General features: G+C 35.5%; 1 protein-coding gene across 16 annotated transcripts in view; it reads right to left on the reverse strand.

The window, feature by feature from the left end:
* Positions 1-358: 358 nt before the first annotated feature.
* The window catches only part of TBL1XR1 (TBL1X/Y related 1), a 184,575-nt gene continuing 162,275 nt past the window's right edge, over positions 359-22,658 (reverse strand). For 11 of the 16 annotated variants that reach the window (XM_015131579.3, XM_015131585.3, XM_015131576.3 and 8 more), the window contains 6 exons: positions 18,083-18,204; positions 17,851-17,925; positions 13,887-14,014; positions 12,634-12,799; positions 6,002-6,103; positions 359-5,145 (listed from right to left, as the gene is read on the reverse strand). In XM_015131579.3, the coding sequence (XP_014987065.1) occupies positions 5,119-5,145; positions 6,002-6,103; positions 12,634-12,799; positions 13,887-14,014; positions 17,851-17,925; positions 18,083-18,204 (620 nt within the window). In that variant the 3' untranslated portion in view covers positions 359-5,118. The remainder of the gene's footprint in view (positions 5,146-6,001; positions 6,104-12,633; positions 12,800-13,886; positions 14,015-17,850; positions 17,926-18,082; positions 18,205-22,658) is intronic. The other 5 variants (XM_077994186.1, XM_077994188.1, XM_077994185.1 and 2 more) reach the window with 1 other exon arrangement.

Below are 22,658 nucleotides of genomic sequence, written 5' to 3' on the forward strand. Positions count from 1 at the left end.
AAATCTTATCTCCTGCAAGAAGTAATAAAAATAGTAAAATTTGTAATTTTATTATGGGCTTACTTTAAAGTATATATCTTGGGAAACAATATGTTTATGAAAAACAGTGGTTTGGGTTCTGATGGCAATTATAATCAGTAATACCAGCATGGGAGAGAATGAACATGTTATAGGTTATGAAGGCTAACTCGGAGCAAAAAGGTTTATTCTACAATAGAACACTGGAGAAGTAAAAGCAATTAAAATGTAAACAAGAAACTGTAAACAAGAATACCATCCCTCTCTCTTTACTTGACTAGTAAATAGGCTATACAAACTACATAGATATCAAAGGTTTTATATATGTACACAGCCAACATAATATCAAAATATATTTTATTCTGGACCTCTTTCAGATCTGATTCAAATTACAGTTGTCAAAGCAATACAATGCAAAGGGGAACTGCAACAACAACAACAACAAAAATGTGCCTAGAAAGGATAAAAGGGTCACTGGGGACAAATCATTGTGATGTGGAACCAAAATACATCGTAAGTGTAATTAACATGGTCCAGGACAGCATAGAACATCTATATCAGTCTTCCTTATACAATAATCATGAAAACTGAACAATGAAGTTCTTTAACATGTACAAAAAACTGTCATGGGCTGGTTTACACTTTTACAACAGTTTTAAAGTTAACTGGATAACTAAAGAAATGATGCAGACATTTTAATCCAGTGCTATAGGTAGGCTCACAGAATTAGACCCAAAGGATTTGTAAAAATAAAAATGGAAACAGTATAGCTACAATGTCAAAGTCAGGAAAGAAGAAAATTTACTTCTGTATTCAAGGATTACAGAGCTACAAAATGCAGTCTGCGTTTTTGTTTGTAATGAGATGGATAAGTACATCAGACTAGATACAACATGCAGAATGTTTTCCTGAACTTATCCAGAAATTCCAAAGAAAACATCATGAAACAACTTACTTAAAAACAAAAACATATGCCCTAGTTAATTCACCCTGCTTCAACACTGTCAACGTAAAGGCAGAAATAAAGAAAGCTATCAATACCTCAGAACTACTGATATAAGACATCAAATTTCTAAATCAGTGTATTAAAAAAGTGAACACTTCCTCTTTTTTCTCTCTTCTACATTTAACTAGAATCATGTTTCAAAAAAACTGATATTAAATGTGACACTTCAGAGCTACTACTGGAAGGAGTAATTCGTAACTTCCCTACCCTCCTTCCATCCCTGCTGATTCAGGAGAGGGGGGAAAAAAACAAAGAAAATAAAACGAAAAACCAACCAGGGTCTCTTGTAGATTTGCTGCTATTCCACAAAATGTTGGCATTTGCTGCCATGCCACAATGTTGGTCCACTGAAATAGGATTTCTGCGGAAACTGTCAACAGTAATTCACCATATGCAAGTACCATCCTTAGCATGCGACAATAATCACAGGTTCTGTAGAAATGTACAATGTGCTTAAGATAATGAAAATTGTAGCACTGCATTTGAGATTTGTTTCTCTACTTATCTAGTAAAACTTGTCATTTTTGCTCACTTAAGTATGATCATTTGTGATTCCTTTAAATAGCAAAAATGCACAGTCCTCTTTAGGCCTCTACTCAATAATAGTTTACATCACTCTTAACAAAATCATTCTACATAAACAGATAGCTCCTTAAAAATAGTACTCTCTCATTAAATCTAATTTGACAGAAAGGAGTTTAAGGGAAAAAGGAGTGCTTTGTAAGTGAAAAAGTACAAATCTTTGGCCTTTCTCTTGACATTTTCTTATGTCAAAAAGCAAAAAACCTTCATGTAATTCAATCTAGTGATAACTTTTTGCACCATAATTTGTTTTTTACACCACAAAAGGAGGCACTTTCAGTATCTGTAAAAGGTATTTAATCCTAAAACATACTTACCTAGAGAATAATTAAAACAGAATTCAATACACTCTAACATCTATTAGGAAATTAAGAGTTACCACTTCTAAAAGTCATTTGAAAGTCAATGATGTTACCTGGTCAATGGCAGGAAATAGGAATTGGAACAAATATAAGAACTTATGGGATTTCCTACACGGAGGCAAAAAAAAAAAAAAAAAAAGATATTCCTTTATGTTGTTTAAAAGTGGCAGCTGCTCTTTCTTTATTCCATTTTAATCAATGAGTATTCATTCAAGTTTTCTTTTCTATATTTCCTTGTAAGTTTCTTACAGTAGCTTATACAACAACAAATAGCATAGAAAAACTACTGGATTCAATTGATCATCAGGAATAAGTTCTCAGAAAAACACAGGCGGAAAAATAAGCAAGAATCCCAAATACAGAACTTTACAAGCTGTGAAACTTGGTCTCTTGCAATCATGTTACTGCTCAAATTAGAGACAATCTTATTTCTGTCTATTGGAGCAGCATCGTGGCACATCAGCAGGCAATGATGATGTTGAGAACAGCAGCAAAAATAAACAATCGTATGCTCATGAAGAACCCAAGCCTACAAAATGGATACCTTTCAGAAAAGTGTATACTTAAAAGACCCAAGACGTCAGGATAATAAAGCTCTGTATTTATAATCTTTTATATGTCCTATTGTGGCTACTATGCTTAAGTAAAATAGCTAAAGAAAAAAAAAAAAAAAAAAAAAACCAGAAAAGATGACAATATAAAAATGTAGCTGTCTATTTTGGCAGCTATATTGCAGAATTTCTTGACTATCTTTTAATCAGCTGGGAAAAAGTCAATAACTGTATGCAAATGAATAAACTGTCCATATCAAAATACAAAAGTACTATCAATAATCACCTCTGACTTTCAGATTTAAATTCAGTGCAATTGACAAATGCATCGCTAAAGGAAAATGCAGCTTAAAAGATACTCAAAACATTTGTGTCTATTCCTGGGAGCACATTTTAAAATTATTGCACAGATTTTTTTTATTTTTATTTTTTTTAAACAGTAACAGAGGTCAACCACAGATGTGGACCTCCAGCAATAAAAGCAGGAATTCAAGTGCCAGATATTCAGCATATTAGGTTTCCTACGTAAGTCACATGGTAATATGTTCTAAATATCTCTAATGTGATCCAAAACCCTAAAAAGAGCTGGCACAAAACCATCGTGAATGACTGCCTCTCTGGATGTAAATTTTTAAAAATATTATTACAGTATCATAGTCCCCACTAACAACAACTGGGGTACATATAACAATGTATTGTGAAATTAAGTGTATTTATTCTCTTTACCAATAGCAAATGCTACCCTACCTTAGTAAAACGAAGACTTGCTTCAATCAATGCTGTTTTGTAAAAATAGCAAAGCAACAAATGCTGAAAATCAAAGCTGCATTACTTGGGTTAAATCAGTTTCTACCTAAACTTAGAACACAGGTTAAAATTTTAGTACTAAAAGGCCTCAAAATAATTAGTGACAGAAATAGTGTTATTAATTTGCTAAGCTCAACAATAAGCAATTCCTTAATTAAAATCTTTGAGATATAAATTTGATGACTATTCTCTTCAGAAATGACATACCTGGATTATGTTAATCATGACAAGCCTTATTAATCACACATATAAACATGGCCTCATGCAATCATTTGTATATGTTACTCTAACTTGCATGAGCACAAGGTTTAATTTAATATCTATATCTTTAAGAAAATACTTGATATTATAAACAGAGTAAAAGACATGATATAGTAGTGATTACTGAAAAAAAAATTAGCAGCTTAAATCGATCTATATTTGAAAAAACGTAGTCACAAGTACCACAAATGCAGAATCAGAGCAGCAGGAAGAAGGTTAGTGCAATTATATTTTCATAAAAAAAATTCTGAATCACTGCTATTTAAAAACACCTTGAAGCAAGTCTTTTGTTTGAGATTGTTTTTTAAACTAAGGTAGCAAACATTTTGCCATGTAATGGCAGTGTTATATGCCGTTATCTTGCTTTGTATAAAGAAAACAACATGAGAGATTTTTAATACTGGAGGTTGGTTACATTTACATATTTAAGCTTCTACACAGAATGATGGACACTTTGAGAAGCTAATCCTTATCCAGAAACATTTTAATCTCTTAAAAAACAAAGCAAAACAAACAAACAACAAAAAACCCAAAACTACTTTGCTCCTTTTCACAATAGTGCACACTTTTACCATAATTTAGTTATGGCTACAAAACATCAGAAGATTTTTTTTTTTTTAATGTATCTTCTCTATGGTAATTAAAAAAAAAAATTGTGCCCTTCTAGTCTTTAATTGGCAGAAATATGTCCCAAAAAAGAAACTATTGCATTTAAGCCACATCACCAAAAAACAAAACAGAAAAAAAAAAAAAAAAAAAAAAAGCAAAACAAAAAAACAAAACCAACAGAGCATAATACCCTTTTACTGATGTGTCTTACAGATTGACATGACCAAAGTCATAGGTTTTCATTTAATTTCCAATTCCCCCTTCCACAACATGCACCAACTGAATATATGCTCTGGGAGCCATAAAATGTACCAAACATCTACCTCTTCAAAAGAATGCATTAAAATATTTTAAAGAATTTTTTGTTGTTTAAAAGGTGAAAAAAATATAAACAAGAAACTGATTCACTCCCTTACTTCATGCATCCATAATCTAAACCAAAAACAAAATTTTAAAGCAAGAACAAACTACTGCTGCAAGTTTCTGTAAGTCCATTTTCTCTGTACATACAAACTGCTCACTACTGAAGGGAAAAAAGAATATAATCCATGGTGTCTGCTGATTCAAAGGGGAGAAACAAGGCTGTCATTTAGTATCCAAAAACTGGTACATGTATGTTCTGCTTTTATAATGTATATTTTTCTCTCTTCTGTTTTTCATATCCAAAACTTCTAAATGCTATTTTAGGGGCACAGCAGATTAGATTCCAGCACTTGGTGAACAGAATTCACAAGCTGTGACAAAACTCTGTCATCTTCAGGGTGCAATTTTGTGTATATACACTTATGTATATATTTCTTTTAGATTTGGCTGTAGTGGACTGGCCATGGTTCAAGTGGGACTATAGCAGTACATGGGTCAGGGACAGTCATTTTGGCTATGTACACATTCATAGTCGGTCCATGGCTTCCAACTAGTAGCGCTATTTCCGAAGGTCTAATACACAAACCTGTAAGAAATTAGAATAATCAACCAGTGTATTCAGAATTTTATTGTACATTTTATGTTTAACTTTTCTATAGTACAATTTGAAATGTTTCTTAGTTCCAAGTTTATAAAATTGGTAAAGCATGATAATCATGGAAATGAGCGGTTAACTGACAGAAATTAGATTTAAGCAGGTCAAGAGAACAACCATGAGCTCAAACTATGGGGGAAGAACCATGGCTAGGATTTTTAATACTCTGTTGATTAAAAAGGTAGGAGAAAATGCTCAAAACAACCATTTCCTATCTATTGGACCCTAATGAAAGATATCACGTATTATATTCAGCTACAGTGTCAGTAAATAGCTACCCCTTTCCCATCTTCTGTTACTTCTACAGCTTTGGAAGCCATATTTGCATTGTTGTAAAGACTTGGCCAACCTCATTCTGAAAATCTTCCAGTATCACACATTCCTCAACACAGGAACCACCTCTAGTTCTGCCTTCCCTGAGCTAAAAAAAAAAAACTCTTCTGTGAAGAGGAGAAGGTAGAAATACACATTAAAAATTTCAATCCTTCTCAGAATGTTACTCTGGTATACCTAATTTCATAAATGAAGGTTCACATTAAAAATAACTGTCCATTTCTAGATTATAAGGTACTCTTTTGGTAAGGACAGCCTAAATTTGGTTTACACTATTTAAATCCAACGCACATGAGAAGTTTACAGCCTCAGGAAAAAAAAAAATCAGTATCATATCTTAAAATTTATTTTGAGAAAAAAAAAAAAAAAACAACTTTGGTATCACTAACAATAAGCTGCATTCTGATGTGAATACCCACCCACACCCTCTTTGGAAACACTTTACTATACTTACTGAACCATCTGATGCACTGGCTCCAACTTTGTCTCCTGCTGCATTCCAGCAAACTTCAAAAATTCCACCTGTTCCCCTATAGCTGTGAACTAGAGCACCTGTCTAAAAGAATGAAAAACAAAATCTTAAAAATCATAATACATATTATAATAAATCCAAATGCTGAAATAAAAATATTACATGGCCTTATTTCTAGCAATCAAAGGAGGGACTTAGCTTCAACTATACAAAATAAGTTCTGAAATTCTAGAACTGTAATACGATCCCTTTATAAAAAGATGATACCAGCCTGTTCTCAAAAGATTACTCACACACATATTCAGTTTCTCCAGTGTTGATAACCATTCTTGGCTAAGGTATCTGGTCTCTTTGACATAGCCAACAATAGCTAGAAGTAAACATTCAGTCTATCAAATAAGTTTTTGTTGTTGCTAAATGACGCATGAGTCTAGCTAACATGTAAAGAAACAAAATAAATTCAGAATTTCTTTGACAGAACTTCTTAAAGAGGAAGTATAACAAACTAATAAAGATAATTCCAGTGTAACTCTGTTATTCACTCTATATTTACTGACCAGTTCCTAAGCTAGGGGATTATAAAAAAAGCTAAAATAATGTATGTACATTCCTTTTTTATTTTTTTGGACAGAGTCTTGTTCTGTTACGCAGGCTGGATGCAGTTGTGCAATCATAGCTCATCGCACCTTCTAACTCCTGGGCTAGAGTGATCTTCCCGCTTCCACCTCCTGAGTAGCTAGGATTACAGGTGCATGCCACCATGCCCAGCTGATTTTAAAAAAATTATTTGTAGAGACAAGGTCTGACCGTGTTGCCCAGGCTGGTCTTGAACTCTTGTCCTCAAGCAATTCACCCACCCAAGCCTCCCAAAATGTTGGGATTATAAGCATGCACCACAGTTCCCAGCCAGATATGTACACTATTCTTGAAAGATGTTATAAGTTTAAACAAAAAACACAGGCAGGAATACTAACAATGTCATCATTAATTAAGCTGAATCATAAATGTAACAAAGTTATTTTATTATTCAGCTGCCACTGAAGAATTAAAACTCAGTACAAAAACATATTCTTCTATGAAACCAGTCAACATAGCAGGACAAAGATCAGAGGTCCTGTTGTGAAAACTCAAAAATGTGCTTCAGGTGTTCTGCCCCGACAAATCAGAAAAGTGACCTCTGCAGCTTTATGGTAACCTGAAGTCAAGCTAGAGGTGGCAGATCTACGTAAAACAACATGGCAACAAATCATGCACCTTGCAAATATCTCCCATTCAGCCTATCCAAGATGACAACTAAGCTGGAAGAATGTTTGACCGAGTTTTCCTCTTCAAATTTAGCCTGGTAACGTGGCACAAATCACAGAATCACAGATGCACTGGTACTGACACATTGCTACCGATTATCAGGCTGGGAAGGCTCAACTGCTTTGTTTACTTAAAATTTCTCATAATTTATGAGATTAAGTTCAAGTATAGCAGGCTTTAAATATCTACGTTAATGAGAAGAGAAAAAAGTAGAAACAACAAAATCTAAAGTTTGCTGAGGTATAAAAAAAAATAAAATCTATAGTCAACCTACAGACATTCAATCTACAGTCAACTTGAGATGAAAAAAACAAACAACTTTCTTTTAAAAGCACTTACCAATCTCTAAGCTTGAACTGGGCTATAATGAACCAAAACATTATGGTCAACAAGGCAGAGCTAAGACATTTAAAAAGGCCAATGGCTTGGATCGTCGGCATCTACCTCAAATTTGTATGTATACTGGCACAAGACTTCTAAAATTTACTCATCAAATGCTTAGGCAATTCATCATGCAAGAAAGGGGAAAACAAAAAACCTAGATGTATATATAACAATAGGATAATAACTTTCTCCTGCACTGAAAATCCACTATTTTACTATTTTCAAACTTTGAAAAAGTAAGACTTTTGGTACACAATAGTGAAAACAAAATAGTATCAACAGTTGGTCAAATGCCCTTAAATGTCTTGTTGTATGTTCCATCAGCACTCTACAGTTCTATGCCCAAATTTCATTAAAATTGATTTTGTCACAACGGACTAAATGAGTTCACTGAAAATGTTCTAAATGTGAGCAACACCTATTATATAAAAGGAATATATTTTTTAAAAGAGGTCATTCACAGTAACATAAAAACCATAAGGTACCTCAAAACACATTAGGAAAAAAAGATCCTCAGAGAAATTATAAAACTTCACTGAAGGAATAAAAGACAAATAAACGGAGGTATAACATATTTATGGGTGATAAAACTCAGTAACAATTTTCCCTAATTTCACCTATAAATTCAAGGCACTTATAAACAAAACCCAAAATTGTATGCTGTTTTGGAAATACGGATGACTAAAGTGGCAAGAACAGAAAAAATTTTGAAGAACAATAACAAGAGGGATTTATAAAGTGAGAATTGTTAAAACTGTGCTATTGATTCAGATAAGGCAAATATACAAATGGAATAACAAAGAAGGTATAAACAAATCGCATATACATGAACTGGGTGTATGAAATAAGTGGCATTATGAAAACAGAAAGGGGACAATGAATGGTTCTAAGACAACTGACTGCCCAAATGGAAATATCTGTACCTCACACGATATATAAAAATCAGTTCCAAAGGGGCTAAAAACATTAATGTAAAGGAATAAAACTTAGATACTTCATGAAAAAATATCAGGCCTCAGTGATATCTCTAAGGAAAAATGAATTAAGCTATTAAAAAAAAAAAAAAGCCATTAAAAAAGAAAGATCCAGCCAGGCACAAGGCATATGCCTGCAGACCCAGTAGACACAGGATGGTGAGGTGAAAGATCTCTTGAGCTCAGGAGTCCAGCCTGGGTAACACAGCAAGACCCCCATCTCTAAAAATAATTAATTTTAAAAAGATAAAGATAAATAGCATCTAAACATTAACATTAAAAACTTCCACATGATCTGCGCATGGTGCCTCATGCCTGTAATCCCAGGATTACTTTGGAAGGTCAAGGCAGGTGGCTTCCTTGAGCCTAGGGGGTTGAGGCCAGACTGGGCAACATGGCGAAATCCGGTCTCTACAAAAAAAATACAAAAATTAGCTGGGTGTGGTGGCATGCACCTGTGATCCCAGCTACTTGAAAGGCTGGTGTGGGAGGATTACCTGAGCCCATGAAGGTCAAGGCTGCAGCGAGCCTTGATCTGCCACTGCATTCCAGCCTAGGTGACAGAGTGAGACCCTATCTCAAGAGAAAACAAAACAACAACCAAAAAACCCCACAAACCATGTACATGATAACACTCCACATGAAGAAAATGAAAGAAGGTGGTACTGGGAGATCACTGAAATCCATATGACCAGGAAGGATTAGTACCCAGAATGCATAATAAACACTAATCAGTATAGAATATAAAAAAATTGAAAAACGGTGGTGGTGGTGAATTAAAATGCTGAAGTCCAGCTGTATAACTATTTGAAAAGATATTTAAACTCATTGATAATCAAGAAAATGCAATTAAAAAAAAAATGCTTCATATCTATGTAATTGGAAAAATGTTTACCAGTCTGATAACCTAAGGATAAAGGAAAATGGGAAATCCTAAATATTGTAATTAGAAGTGTAAATGGGTGTATGCACATTGAAGAGCAGCTTGGCACAAGCACATAAATATACCCTATGGGCCATGATTTCCACTTACAGGATATGCCATGCACCAGTGTGTGTATGTGTATACATACATATATAAAAGTATTCTCATAAAAGGAACTTTCATTCATGTGCACAAGGAAACGTGTAAAGATGTTTCAGCAATGCTGTATATTTTTAAATCCCCCAATAGGAAATTAAATTTGAAAATTAATATATTCATATTATGGACAGATTAATATATTAATTATATATTAGATAATATATTCATAACATGAATATATTAATGTATTGTATATAATATATAATGAATACATTAATATATTCATATAACACTCTGGAATTGTCTAAATAAATCATCATTCTAGAAATACAAGTATTAATGTGATAGTTCAAAAAAGTGGTAAAAAACACTAGCTTGAAAAGATATACAATAGAAAATTCACAACAGCATGATTAATTACAATTTTACCACAGAAAATAGTAGTATATATCATTTATCATGCGAATGACAGGCACTCTCTTCAGGATTGCTATAGCCTCTAGGAAGGAAGAGGAAAATGGAGATGAACACTTTATCTGTATCTACAACATTTTATCAGGTAAAAATAGGAAGGAAGAGATTTACAACAGTGTGGCAACATGTTCTTATCAATTAAATCTGAGCAGTAGGCATATGAGTGTTATATTATTTTCTGTTTGAAATGTATAATTATTAAAAGTGAGAATCAACAAATACTAACTTGAAAATATGTCGAAATTATATTATTTAGATTTAGATTCACTTTCACCAGCTCTGTAACTGTTGTTCAGTTTAAAAAGTTTAGCTGGGTGAGGCCGGGTGCAGTGGCTCATGCCTGTAATCCCAGCACACTGGGAGGACGAGGCGGGTGGATCACCTGAGGTCAGGAGTTCAGGACCAGTCTGGCCAACATGGTGAAACCCCATCTCTACTAAAAATACCAAAACTAGCTGGGTGTGGTGGCAGATGCCTATAATCCCAGCTACTCATGGGGCTGAGGCAGGAGAATCGCTGGAACCCAGGAGGCGGAGGTTGCAGTGAGCCGAGATCGCGCCATCACACTCCAGCCTGGGGGACAAGAGCGAGACTTCATATTTAAAAAAAAAAAAAAAAAAGGTTAGTTGGGTGCATGATTAGTGTCTTCCCACAAACACAAAGTTAAACTAAAATTTAGGAAAGAGTTTTTAAAGCATATATATCATAGTTACAGAATATATCCAACACAGGCATATATTAATGAAGACAGAAAATATGGGAGTAGAGGTAAGGAAGTAATAATAAAAATTAAAGCAAAACATTTTTATTTAATTATTTTTAATATATTTTTTTAGACAGGGTCTCACTCTGTTGCCCAGGCTGGAGTGTAGTGGTGCGATCTTGGTCCACTGCAACCCCCACCTCTGGGTTCAAGCGATTCTCCTGCCTCAACCTCCCGAGTACCTGAGACTACTGTGTCATTACGCCTGGCTAATTTTTGTAGTTTTAGGAGAGATGGGGTTTCACCATGTTGACCAGCCTGACCTCAAGAGAACTGCCCACCTTGGCCTCCCAAAGTGCTGGGATTACAGGTGTGAGCCAACATATGCAGCCTAAAATTTTATTAGAAGCCCCAGCATGGTGGCTCATGCCTGTAATCCCAGCACTTTGGGAAGCTGAGGTGGGAGGATCCCTTGGGCCCAGGAGTTCAAGGCCAGCCCCGGCAACATAGAAAGATCCTGTCTCTATTTAAAGAAAAACAAAAATAAATATTTAAAAATTGTATTAAAATGTAATGTAAGATTCAGGCTTAATAATCATTTGTTCAACTAGCAAAAATCTGCAACCACATTACAAAGGGTTTAGTTTTTAGTCCATAAAGTCCTGCTAGAAATCAAAGACAATGAATAACCCAGTTGAAAAGAATGGAAAAAAACATGGTCAGTCACAGAAAAATTAACAAGTATGCTTAAATACATAAAAAAAAATTCCTAATGTCATTCATAAGAAAATGCAAATTTAAAACTATGCTGAAATACCATTTATCACCAAAGGATAGAACTGTGAGGTGAAACATTATTTTATATTGTCAGTGGTAGTGTAAAATGAAAAAAGCACAATGCTTTTATTCATAAAAAGAAGTTAGGAAAAAATAAAAACTAAGAAAAATTGTTACCAGCAGGAGAGGAAGACAGAAATGGGAACAAAGTTTCTCAGTGTATACCTTTATATAAGGTTTGAGGTTTATTCTGAACTGTATGAATGTATAAAATAATTTTAAAATCTTCAAAATAAGTTATGAAAATTAATTAGTGAGATGAACTATGGTGGCGGACACCTACACAAAGAGAAATAGACCGTAATAACTTATTATGTGTGCACTACATCTAACAAAGATCTGATAACTGAAAGGAGGGGTGAGTCCAGTGACTGCTATTAAAAAAGTACAGTACATAGAGCATAAAAACTAAAACACTGAGAAGATTTAAAAAATTGAAAGCAACAGGCTGTTTTCTCCACTTTTAAGAATCTCTGAAACACTATACATACTACCTGAAAAGGTAACGTAGCTGTAAGTTTCTTTCTTATAAATTATTGCATTCAGCCACAAAATCTGGTCCTTTGATGTTTACTGCTCATATATAGCTCCTTCAGAGACAACTATTTTGAAAAATAAAATCTGTCATTTATGTAAATAAATACATCCTAAACATTCACATTTGATATCTACAAAACTGTTGGAAAAAAACAAAAGAATACAATAATAAATAATAAAACAAACGATCTAAATCCATTTCAAAATTCCGGTCTCCATAAAGACATAACTTCAATTGGTTTCTATCTTACTCTAAAACCAAGAATTCAATTAATGCCACAAGAGGAATGACAAGCAAATGGTGGGGGAAAGTGTATAGGCAAACGTTTCTACCTAAATTTAAGAGTACCTGACCATTTAAATAATGGAGACATACCTGTGTGTTCCAGATGTGTACACATTTGTCAAAAGAACCACTTGCCAGATACCTGCCATCAGGACTGAAAGCTACACTGTACACAGGCTCTTGGTGTTTTGTCAAGGTATGGATGCAGATCCCTCGGTCTACATCCCACAACCTAACAGTAGAATCAAAGGATGCACTGAAAAGGGAGGGAAAGAAAGTTAATTTATAAGTAAGGAAATACTCCTCCAGCCTTGCCTCCACCCCAACCTCCATATTCAGCCACATCTAAAATAGCCAAAATTCTTTATGAGAAGCAGACCGATTGGACTGTTGGGAAGAATATTCTGTGAGCTTCAAATCAGTGACAAGAAAATAATAAATAAATGAAATTCAGAAAGAAGAGCAAGTGTTCTAGAAATTAAAAGCTAAACAAGGAAAAAAAAAACAAAAAAACAAAAACAAAAAAAACCCTTAAAGGAATCTCCCAAGTTCAGGAGCAGAAAACATAAATGTGTTCATTTACTGTATTCCTTTTCTCTCTAAATAATCCCTGTTTCGCATGGTTTTGAACACTGAAGTGACCACAGTTTTCCGTTTGTCTTTTTTCTAAAGATACTAAAGACACTTTATTTTGCTATGCCTCAATTGCTTGGATTTTCATCAATATTTGGTATCAGTCAATATTTGATTATTTCAATATAAAATATCATTATAACTTGAAATAAAAAAACCCAGTGTTTAAAGATTCCCCTTAAGGAACCAACGTAGTGCCCATCAGCTAACAAGTGGATGAAGAAAATGTGGTATACCTACACAATAGAATACTACTTAGCCATAAAAAGGAATGAAATATTGTCTTTTGCAGCAACTTGGATAGAGCTAGAGGCCATCATTCTAAGTGAAATAACTCGGGAATGGAAAATCAAATATCATGTTCTGACTTGTAAGTGGGAGCTAAGCTATGAGGATACAAAGGTATAAGAATGATATAATGAATTTTGTGGACTGGAGGTAGGGGTAGGGAGATTGAGAGAGGGGTGAGGGATAAAAGACTACACACTGGGTACACTACACTCCTTGCAAAACCAGTGCACTAAAATCTCAGAAATCACCACCAAAGAATTTATTCTTGTAGCCCAAAACCACCTGTACACCAAAAACTACTGCAATTAGGAAAAAAAAAAGTTTCCACTTGATGAAACCTTCCCTAAATTTCTGTCATATTTATTAGAAGTTGTATTTGTAGAAAACTCATAAAAGGAGGAATAAAACAGAAGTATCACCTTGCTAACATAAGGTTGGCATTTGGATTATTAGTTCCTGGTCCTGTTGGACTCCATTTGATAGTATAAATTTCTTTATTATGTGCTTGCAAATCATGGACACAATTGTCTTGTTTCATACTCCATATCTAAACAAAAAAGAAAAATGTATATAATTATTTTTCCATACAATTAGTACTTTAAAATATTATCTTGACACTTAAAATATTATATGGACAGTCTAAAATATGAGTGATATAACCAGAACGATGATAGAAAAGAGTATTTACAAAGAAACTGAAATGCAATAGAATATATTTAATATTTGCATCTCTGTTAAAAAAAAAAGTTAGCTTTAAGCCCTTTAAAAATATTCACTATTATGAAGTTTGAAGACTGAATTAACTATAGTAGTTCTGAGATTACTTTGGTTAAGGTAAAAATCCTAAAATGCTGAAGGTCCAGTTTTTACACTGTCCTTTAAGTAAAAGATCTACATCATAAACTGCTCTTAGAATTCTAGAATCAGGAAAATTTCACAATGGAGAACTGAAAATAAATAACCAACTTACAAATAATGATGACTCACAGAGAACCATAAAAAGTAACATAGGAAATAAAGTTCAAATGAAAAGACGAAAAGTAGGGAAAAAAAGTAGACAAAAGTAGTCAAAGTAGAGAATAAGCCTTTCCTGAGATGAAAATATGCCTATGTATATAGATTTCAAGTGTCTATTATTTTTGAGCAAAAATTAATAGAAATCAACACGAAGAGTATTTCTGAAAAAAAAAAATCACTCAATAAAGACATGGTAGGTCCTACAGTATCTCCTTAACACAAACACATACAACACCCCAAACCCAAGAGCCAACCAAGAAAACAATTAGCTCAACTTTACATTTCCGTGACATGACCATTACAAGATAATGAAGCATCCCAGTGTTTTGGTGTATTTACGACCCCAAGTAAAATAAATCTGAACGACATGTTTTCAGAACTGATTTCATTCGATCTAATTGATGGAATTTGATACTATAGCCACTCTCAACTCTTACCTCCCTTGAAATAATTTTCTCTACGTACTTTCTTTTTCCACTTGTCATTCCTTCTCAGTTTCCTTTGGAAAGCTCATTCCTCTTGATTTGGTGATTTAAGTTTCTGAAGACTTACTCTTTTAGCTCCCCTCTTTTCTCACTCTCTGCACTACCCATACAGTTTTGTCCCTGCCCCAATTTTTTTTTTTTTTTTTTGAGATCAAGTCTCACTCTGTCGCCCAGAACTATCTTGGCTCGCTGCAACCTCCGTCCCCCAGGTTCACGTGATTCTTCTGCCTCAGTCTCCCAAGTAGTTGGGATTACAGGCGCCTGCCACCATGCTTGGCTAAATTTGGTATTTTCGCAGAGATGGCGTTTCACCATGTTGACCAACCTGGTCTTGAGCTCCTGACCTCAGGTGAACCACCCACCTCGGCCTCCCAAAGTGCTTTAATTACAGGTATGAGCTGTGGCAACGTGCCTCTCATAGGGGTACCAGCTGCTGGGGTCCCCGCAGACCCTGACCCAGCGATGGATAAATAAAGTACACTAACACACAGATATTCTGTTTTGCCAGTCCAGCTGAGGGTGTCTGAGCCACTTATAGACTCCCTGGAGAGTTCTGTGAACAGTTGCAACCATGGCCCTGATCAGCTGGTGAGACTCGCATTTATTCAGTAAGATTAATTCATACAGGCTTGAGTCAACACCATTGGAGGGTAACTGACATTGGGGACTTCCCAAGTAAAACGCACTTAAGCACCCATTGTACATCAAAGCTTAGTCTTAATATTATATAAGTAAACAAGCTAGCTAGGTAAACTACTCTGCCTTTCTTTATTACTACTTTAATTTGTTTAACTCAAGGTAAAGGAACCAGGCTGCATTCAACCAGATCGATTACTGAAGTTACTTCTCAGCCTTCCAAGAAGATTTGTGTCTATTTCTATAACTGTCTCTAATATTTTTCCCACCAGACTGATTGAACCCCAACAGTGAGCCACCAGGCCCGGCCACGCCCAAGGATTTTAACGACCACCTATCTGCTAAGAATTCCCAGTTTTTAATCTTGAGCTTACAGTTCTCCAAGCATCAGTCCCACCTATCTCCTCCACTCACATGACTCATCGTCACCTCATTCCATCTGGCATTCCCTCTCCTCAGAAAACAGCCCATTACACATTATCCATCCACCCTAGTTTTTGCTTTAAAATCCTTCATGACCTTTAAACATTCTTAGGATGAAGAAAAACTCTCTGACAATTTCTAGCTTTAACTTTTCTCCACCTTCAACTCAATATGTGGCACAAGGCCCTCTGGACATTACCCTTCTGTCATTTCCTCAAATGTGTCACACACAATTTCAGAATAAATTTTTTCATGTTGTAAGCATTAATGCGTGTACATATAAGGAAAAGCCAAAGATGAAAGCATTAAGAAAAGTATTACTATTAGCGATTTTGTAAGGGAGCCCAGACTTAAGAATTGTCTAACTAAAAACATAGCAGATACTTAAGGGAGAAAACCTCACAAGCTTCCCAAGGTTAAATTTAATCTGTTCATAGTAGCAGGAAAAGCAGTCTTCCCTCAAGATTTTCGTATCTGTAAGTGCCATCACATCTGCAGTCCTTGGTACTGCAAAGTCAAGGATAAAACTGTTTTCAGTAGAAGGTTACCTGTTGCAGGAGAGGGCTTAAAGCTTCATTTATTTTGGCAATAAGTATTAGGTTGTTCTTTACCTCAAAATGCTTTTTTCCCCAACTGAGGAATCTGGTGTGCTTAGATCTGCTTAGGTGCAAGATAGCAGTTTTGCTTTTAGTCATACAACAAGAAAAACAGAGATCCATGTTGAGATGTGGATGCTCGTATGTCAACTAAGCTCCCTCACTGAGAGATTCTCTGCTATATATCAGTTTTCCAGCAATGGTAATATATATTCATACCACAGCAAAATCAAATTAATACAACGCAAAGACGTTCAATCAAATCCACGAATGCTACAAAGATCTTGAGTACTTATTAGTCAAATCTTTACATATGCAAATAAACTTAATTGCAAATAACCTCTAATTGCATCAACATATGACTTTCTAATGGTGAAGACAATTTATAGCACGACCTTTCTTACTATTGGTGATGGCTAATTTTATATGTCTTCTTAGTCAGTCACAGGGTACAGGTATTTGGTTAGACATTATTTCCGGCCGTGTCTGAGGGTACTTCCAGTTGAGACGAGCTAACTTAGCTGACTGAGAAAAGCAGACTGCCGCCCTCCCCAGTGTGGGGGTGGGGTGGGCGGCATCACTCAGTCCAGTGAGGCTCTAAAAACGCCAAGGAAGCGAGAATTCTCTGCCTCAGCCTGACTGTTGAGTTGGTATGCTGGTCTTCTGCTCTTGGACTGGGACTTACACCATCGGCACTCCTTCTCTGGCTATGGAACCATGCCTCCATCTTTCATGGCCTCCAGCTTGTAGACAGTGGACTGTGGGACTTCTCAGCCTCCATGATTTCTCACAGTAAATAATTTCTCACATAAATTTTTCTCACATAATAAAAATTTTTCACATAATTTCTCACAGTAAATCTCCCATCCATCCATCTATCCACACACCCACCCACCCACCCATCCATCCATCGATCCATCCATCCATCCATCCATCTTCTTATTGGTTCTGTCTCTCTGGAGAACCCTAACTAACAGGGTATCATAAAAGTCCCATTGTATCATAAGGCATCATTTTAATATAATTTGCTACATTCAAATAGTTTTATGTATTTCAGAAAAGAAAGTATAAAACTTAAAAACCAATGGTTAGCCATTTAAAATGTCGGAGTTTTCATCCAGACATAAACACTCAATGTAAGAGACACATTCTAAATGATCTTAAAACAGTCAGAGCAATCATAGTGTGTGACACCCCATCCCATTTCTCCCTACTAAGCAAATTACCTTTAAAGTCATGTCATCAGAACAGGAGGCCAGGAGATTGCCAGTTGGGTCCCATTTGATAGCATTTACTTCATTCTAAAAATAACAGCAAATATTCACATTTTCATTGTATAGACTGGGTAGCTATTTGAACATTAAACATACATACTTTAAAACTATGTATGTTTTAAAACTATTCTGAAACGTTACTTGTTAACCACGACCACTGTAACGTGGAAAAAAGGTTCCTTACCGTATGTCCTTGGAATGTTTTAATAGGTCTGTCTTGTCCTAATTTACAGACATGAATGCACATATCTGTACTACAAGAAGCAAAGGTGTTGTTGCTCTGCCAATCAACATCCAATGCTGGTGCTGCAAAAGAACAAATGTAAGGTTTGCGTTTATTCCACATGTACTAAAATCCAAGAGTTTTAGCTTTGAACCATTGTTGACTAATAAAATACACTAATAGGCACTTAAACATTTTACTTTATACTTTTTAAGATATTAAGAAAAAATTAAAATAAAGGTATCAATATTTAACAGTATTAACAAATTTCAATTTAGTTATTTCTAGGTGAGGCAGGCCCTAAAAGAAAGTACACTGGCCTAGTAACCGGGAGATGAAGGTCCCTGAGAGCTGGTTCCGTAAATTACTAGCACTGGGTCTTGGGTTCTCTTTTATAAAATGATAAAATTAAACGTGAAGATATCATGCTTTTCATTTCTAAAATCTGTGAGTGCTCAATGGACAAGAAGCCTCGGTTGTGTCACTGCCTAATTAGTGGACACAAGCAAGTCACTTAACCTCTTATGATATATCCTCATCTAGAGTGAGGATTAACACACAAGTTGAGTACCCCAATCTGAATATTCAAAATCCACAATGCTGCAAAATCTCCACCTTTTTGAATGCTAGTATGATGCCACAAGTGGAAAATTCCACACATTAAATACTTAATACAAATTTTACTTCATGCACAGAACTAGTGAAAATACTATATAATGATACCATCTGGCTATAAGGTGTATGTAAAACATAAATTAATTTCATGTTCAGACTTGGGTCCCATCCCCAAGATATTGCCTTATGTATATGCAAATATTCCAAAATCAGAAAAAAAATAAATAAAAAGTGCAACACAATCATGGTCCCAAACACTTAGATAAGGGATACTAAACTTGTACTATCTTTATCCTTAGTACACATGGTGAAGACCAGGTGAGGTAATGTATGTGGAAGTACTTTGTAAATTACAAGAGTCAGACAAGTGTTATACTGAATATGTATCATTCCCATTATTATCTACTCAACTAACAAATGGAATACGGCATATGATTTCCAAATAATTTTCTTCTAAGCAACTTTTGTCAAACACCTGTTAAAAGCAAATGCCCCTTAAAATCAATGAATTTAAAACCTCCAAAGCCCCAAACCAGGCTCGCATTTAATACTTTGCCCGAGTTTAGCTCTGAAATTATTGAACATCCTTTTCCCCTGCTGCAAGGTGCAAAGGATCTCCGTAATTAGCAACACAGATGACGGTAATGATAGTGAGTAACTGGGTTAAGCAACAGAAGTATATCAAAGACACTGCATTTAAAGCAGGGGTTGGCAAACTATGGCACATGAGCCAAGAATGGCTTTTATATTGCAAGGGTGGAGGAGGGGATCAAAGGAAGACATACAAATGTGAAGTAAGATTTAAAAGTTCAGTGTCCATAAATAAGAGTTTTATTGAAACCCAGACAAATGCATTAAGTTGCATATTATCTATGGCTGCTTTTTCACTACAAGGGCAGAGTTGACTAGTGGCAACAGAGATCTTATGGCCTGCAATGTCTAAAATACTTTCAAGTCCTTTAGTGAAAGTTTATCAACCCTAATTTAAAGAAAAAACTAAAGGAGAAAAACAAGAGGGTTAAAGTTGAGCTGTGTGGCCAGGTGTGACTCAGCACTTTGGGAGTGAAGGCAGGAGAATTACCTGAGCCCAGGTGTTTGAGACCAGCCTGGGCAAGAGGGTGGGACCTCATTTCTAAAAAATAAAATAAAATAAAAAATTAAGCAGGTGTAGTGGGTCCATGCCTACAGTCCCAGCTATTGGAAGGCTGAGGCAGGACTGCTTGACCTGAGGAGATCGAGGCTGCAGTGAGCCAGGACTGCACCACTGCACTCCAGCCTGGGCAACTTTGTCTCAAAAAACAAAAAACAAAAAGTTTAGCTATGTATATTAATTAGTAGAAATACAAAGCATTTAATAAAGGAGATTAGAGATGTCTGTGGAAAGGGAAAACAAAGCCACAAACTCTCTCATTGTGTATATCCAAGTATAACAGTAACTGGCTATGTTAAAAATGAAACATAAACAGGTGCTTCAGCAGTTAAACTTATAAGCCAAGAGATATGTCATGCATAAGAACTTGTTAACTACGGATAGGAGAAGTAAAAAGAATGCAAAAAGAAGATTTAAAGCATTTAGAACTCAGAAAGGAAATTTTAATGAGAACTATATGGAGACTTTTTTTAAAAAAAGACAAAGGATAACAGGAAAGAGAAACTGATTTCATTGCCTGGCGAAAGACAAATCAGGTAAGCCCCAAATCTAAAAGTACTATGTACTAAAGAACAAAGAAGCTAATTGTAGTAATATGACCAGACATTAAAATAGTTTTGGGTATATTTCTATAATGAAAAACTAGGTATCAGGACACCACTTGGATTGAGTTAAGTTCATAAAGGAAATAGATTGGAAAGAAAATATTTAATGGGAACTTACTATGGAGGGTATATGAAATTTCGAATAACTATATTTAAAACATTTAACCCTCCCTCAGTCAACTTTTTAACAAACGCAGTGCCATATGAAATTATTAACATGAATTCACCTTTTATACAAAATTTCAAATTATGAGAATTCCCAACAAAGTAAACACAATCAAAAACCACACTTCAGAGCTGTCAGGCTGAGTACGTTGTAAGCTGCACTTTTATACTAGTCATGAAGCAGCACTGCTTTAGCTGGTGTTTGGTTTTCCTGCCCATAAGCCTTTTTGCCTGTGCTGTGTACAATTCCCAGCTGAGTGCTTCACTGCTAAAGGCTGCCAGGGACAAACTTCACAGAACTGCCTTGCTCTGCTGCTGCGTCCTCCCTAGAAGACGTGTATCCAAGCTGGTGTTGTGTACGTTTTGGGGAAGGAGGGAGGGAGGGGAGATCTAAAGACCTAGCATCCTTGGTTTAATGTAAGAAAAACGTGAGGTGCAAGCTCCCCTCTGCACCAGGCTGAGACTGCGCCTTTCTTCACCAGCGATCACTTCCTTCCTTGGCTTCTTCCCACTCCCCCATCCTGCTTCCCATATTTCTTCACTTATTTCTCCTAAGAGGTTTTCCGCAATAAGTCACGTCACTCAAATGTTTGGCACAGGGCCTGCCTTTTGGGAGAACCCAACCTAAATCAACTAGCAAACAAAAATATGTGCCAACTTTATCAGCATGATGTGTGAACTCTGCCTCTGTTTGTGTGTATCACCATTTCTGACAGCAATGTGGATGACTGTCCTGTTCATTTGGCAGTCAACTCTCATTCGTTCCTTTCTGTACTCTGCCCTGCTAGGAGGAGAAACCCAGGAGGGCTATTTTAAGTTATTTCGCAGGTTCCTGTGCCTAGTGGTTTCCACGTGGGTTCATACAATGTAAGACATTGTCAGGAATTCAAAGTGAGGAGTCCAAAGTCAGGAGTAGTAAGACGACAGGCACGATTGCCATCATTTCAGACTGGGTGTTGAGTATTGCCAGGCAGCCTATCCTCTACATCCCAGTCCCTACGGGACAATCACGTCCTGCCTTCTCCTCTAGAGTCTTAGACTTCCTTCAATTAGTCTCTGGGTTACCTCCTATTCCTTAGTTTTTCACTCTTCCCAACACCTTTGCAACTATTTCTTTGTATTAAATTCCCTTTCTTGGAGTGTCTGTTTGGTTTACACTCCATTTTCCTCCATGGAAGCTAATTCAGTAACTACTATGCACTTTCATTTTAACATTAAATGTTATTACTTAAAATACAATTCTAAAAATTTTAGTGTTTCTTTGGTAAATAATCTTTCTATTGTTAACAAGTGCAAAAAATGGGGAAGGGAAGGAAGCCTGAAAAATCTAATTGATTTAGAAGACAGTTAAAGATACACTAAAATGTTATTAAGAAGGCCAAATATCCGTCAGGATGTTCCAGAGGTGTTAATTTTATACAGGGCAGCCTGCAAAATGTTAGAGAGGAGGCTAAAATAAACAACAACAAAAAAACCCAGCATTAAAACAAATAAGCTATTAGGTTCATAAAAAGAAAACAAACAAAAAAAAAACAAACTACATAACCAAATCAAGATTGTTGAGATGTAGGAAATGTTGCAACGTAAGCTGTGTGATTAATGCTTCTGTGATATGCCTGCCTCATAAAATACAGTGCTTACAGATTGATATAATCAAAGAACACATACCTCTTTATTTTATATTTATTCCTAAAATGAGTCTTGATAGTACAAGCTTTTTAGAAAGAAAGTTCTAACATTTAAAAAAAAAATTTTATGTACCTGACAAGTGAGACAGGTGTGTTCACTAACAGCGGTCTCATTTTACACGTTAAGAGGCTAAGAAAACTTAATTTTCCCAATTATACAATGTTTTAAAATCTTGGAGCTAAAGTTAAAATTTTTGTCTAATCCACCCCTGTTCTGATTTACTTTCATTAACCCATGTAGCCTCCGTAATTTTAAAAGAGAAGGAATAAACCTATGAGCGAAGAAGGATGCATTTATTACTGACTTCATTTTT

Source organism: Macaca mulatta, chromosome 2 (genome assembly GCF_049350105.2).
Source record: "Macaca mulatta isolate MMU2019108-1 chromosome 2, T2T-MMU8v2.0, whole genome shotgun sequence".
Lineage (NCBI taxonomy): Eukaryota > Metazoa > Chordata > Mammalia > Primates > Cercopithecidae > Macaca > Macaca mulatta.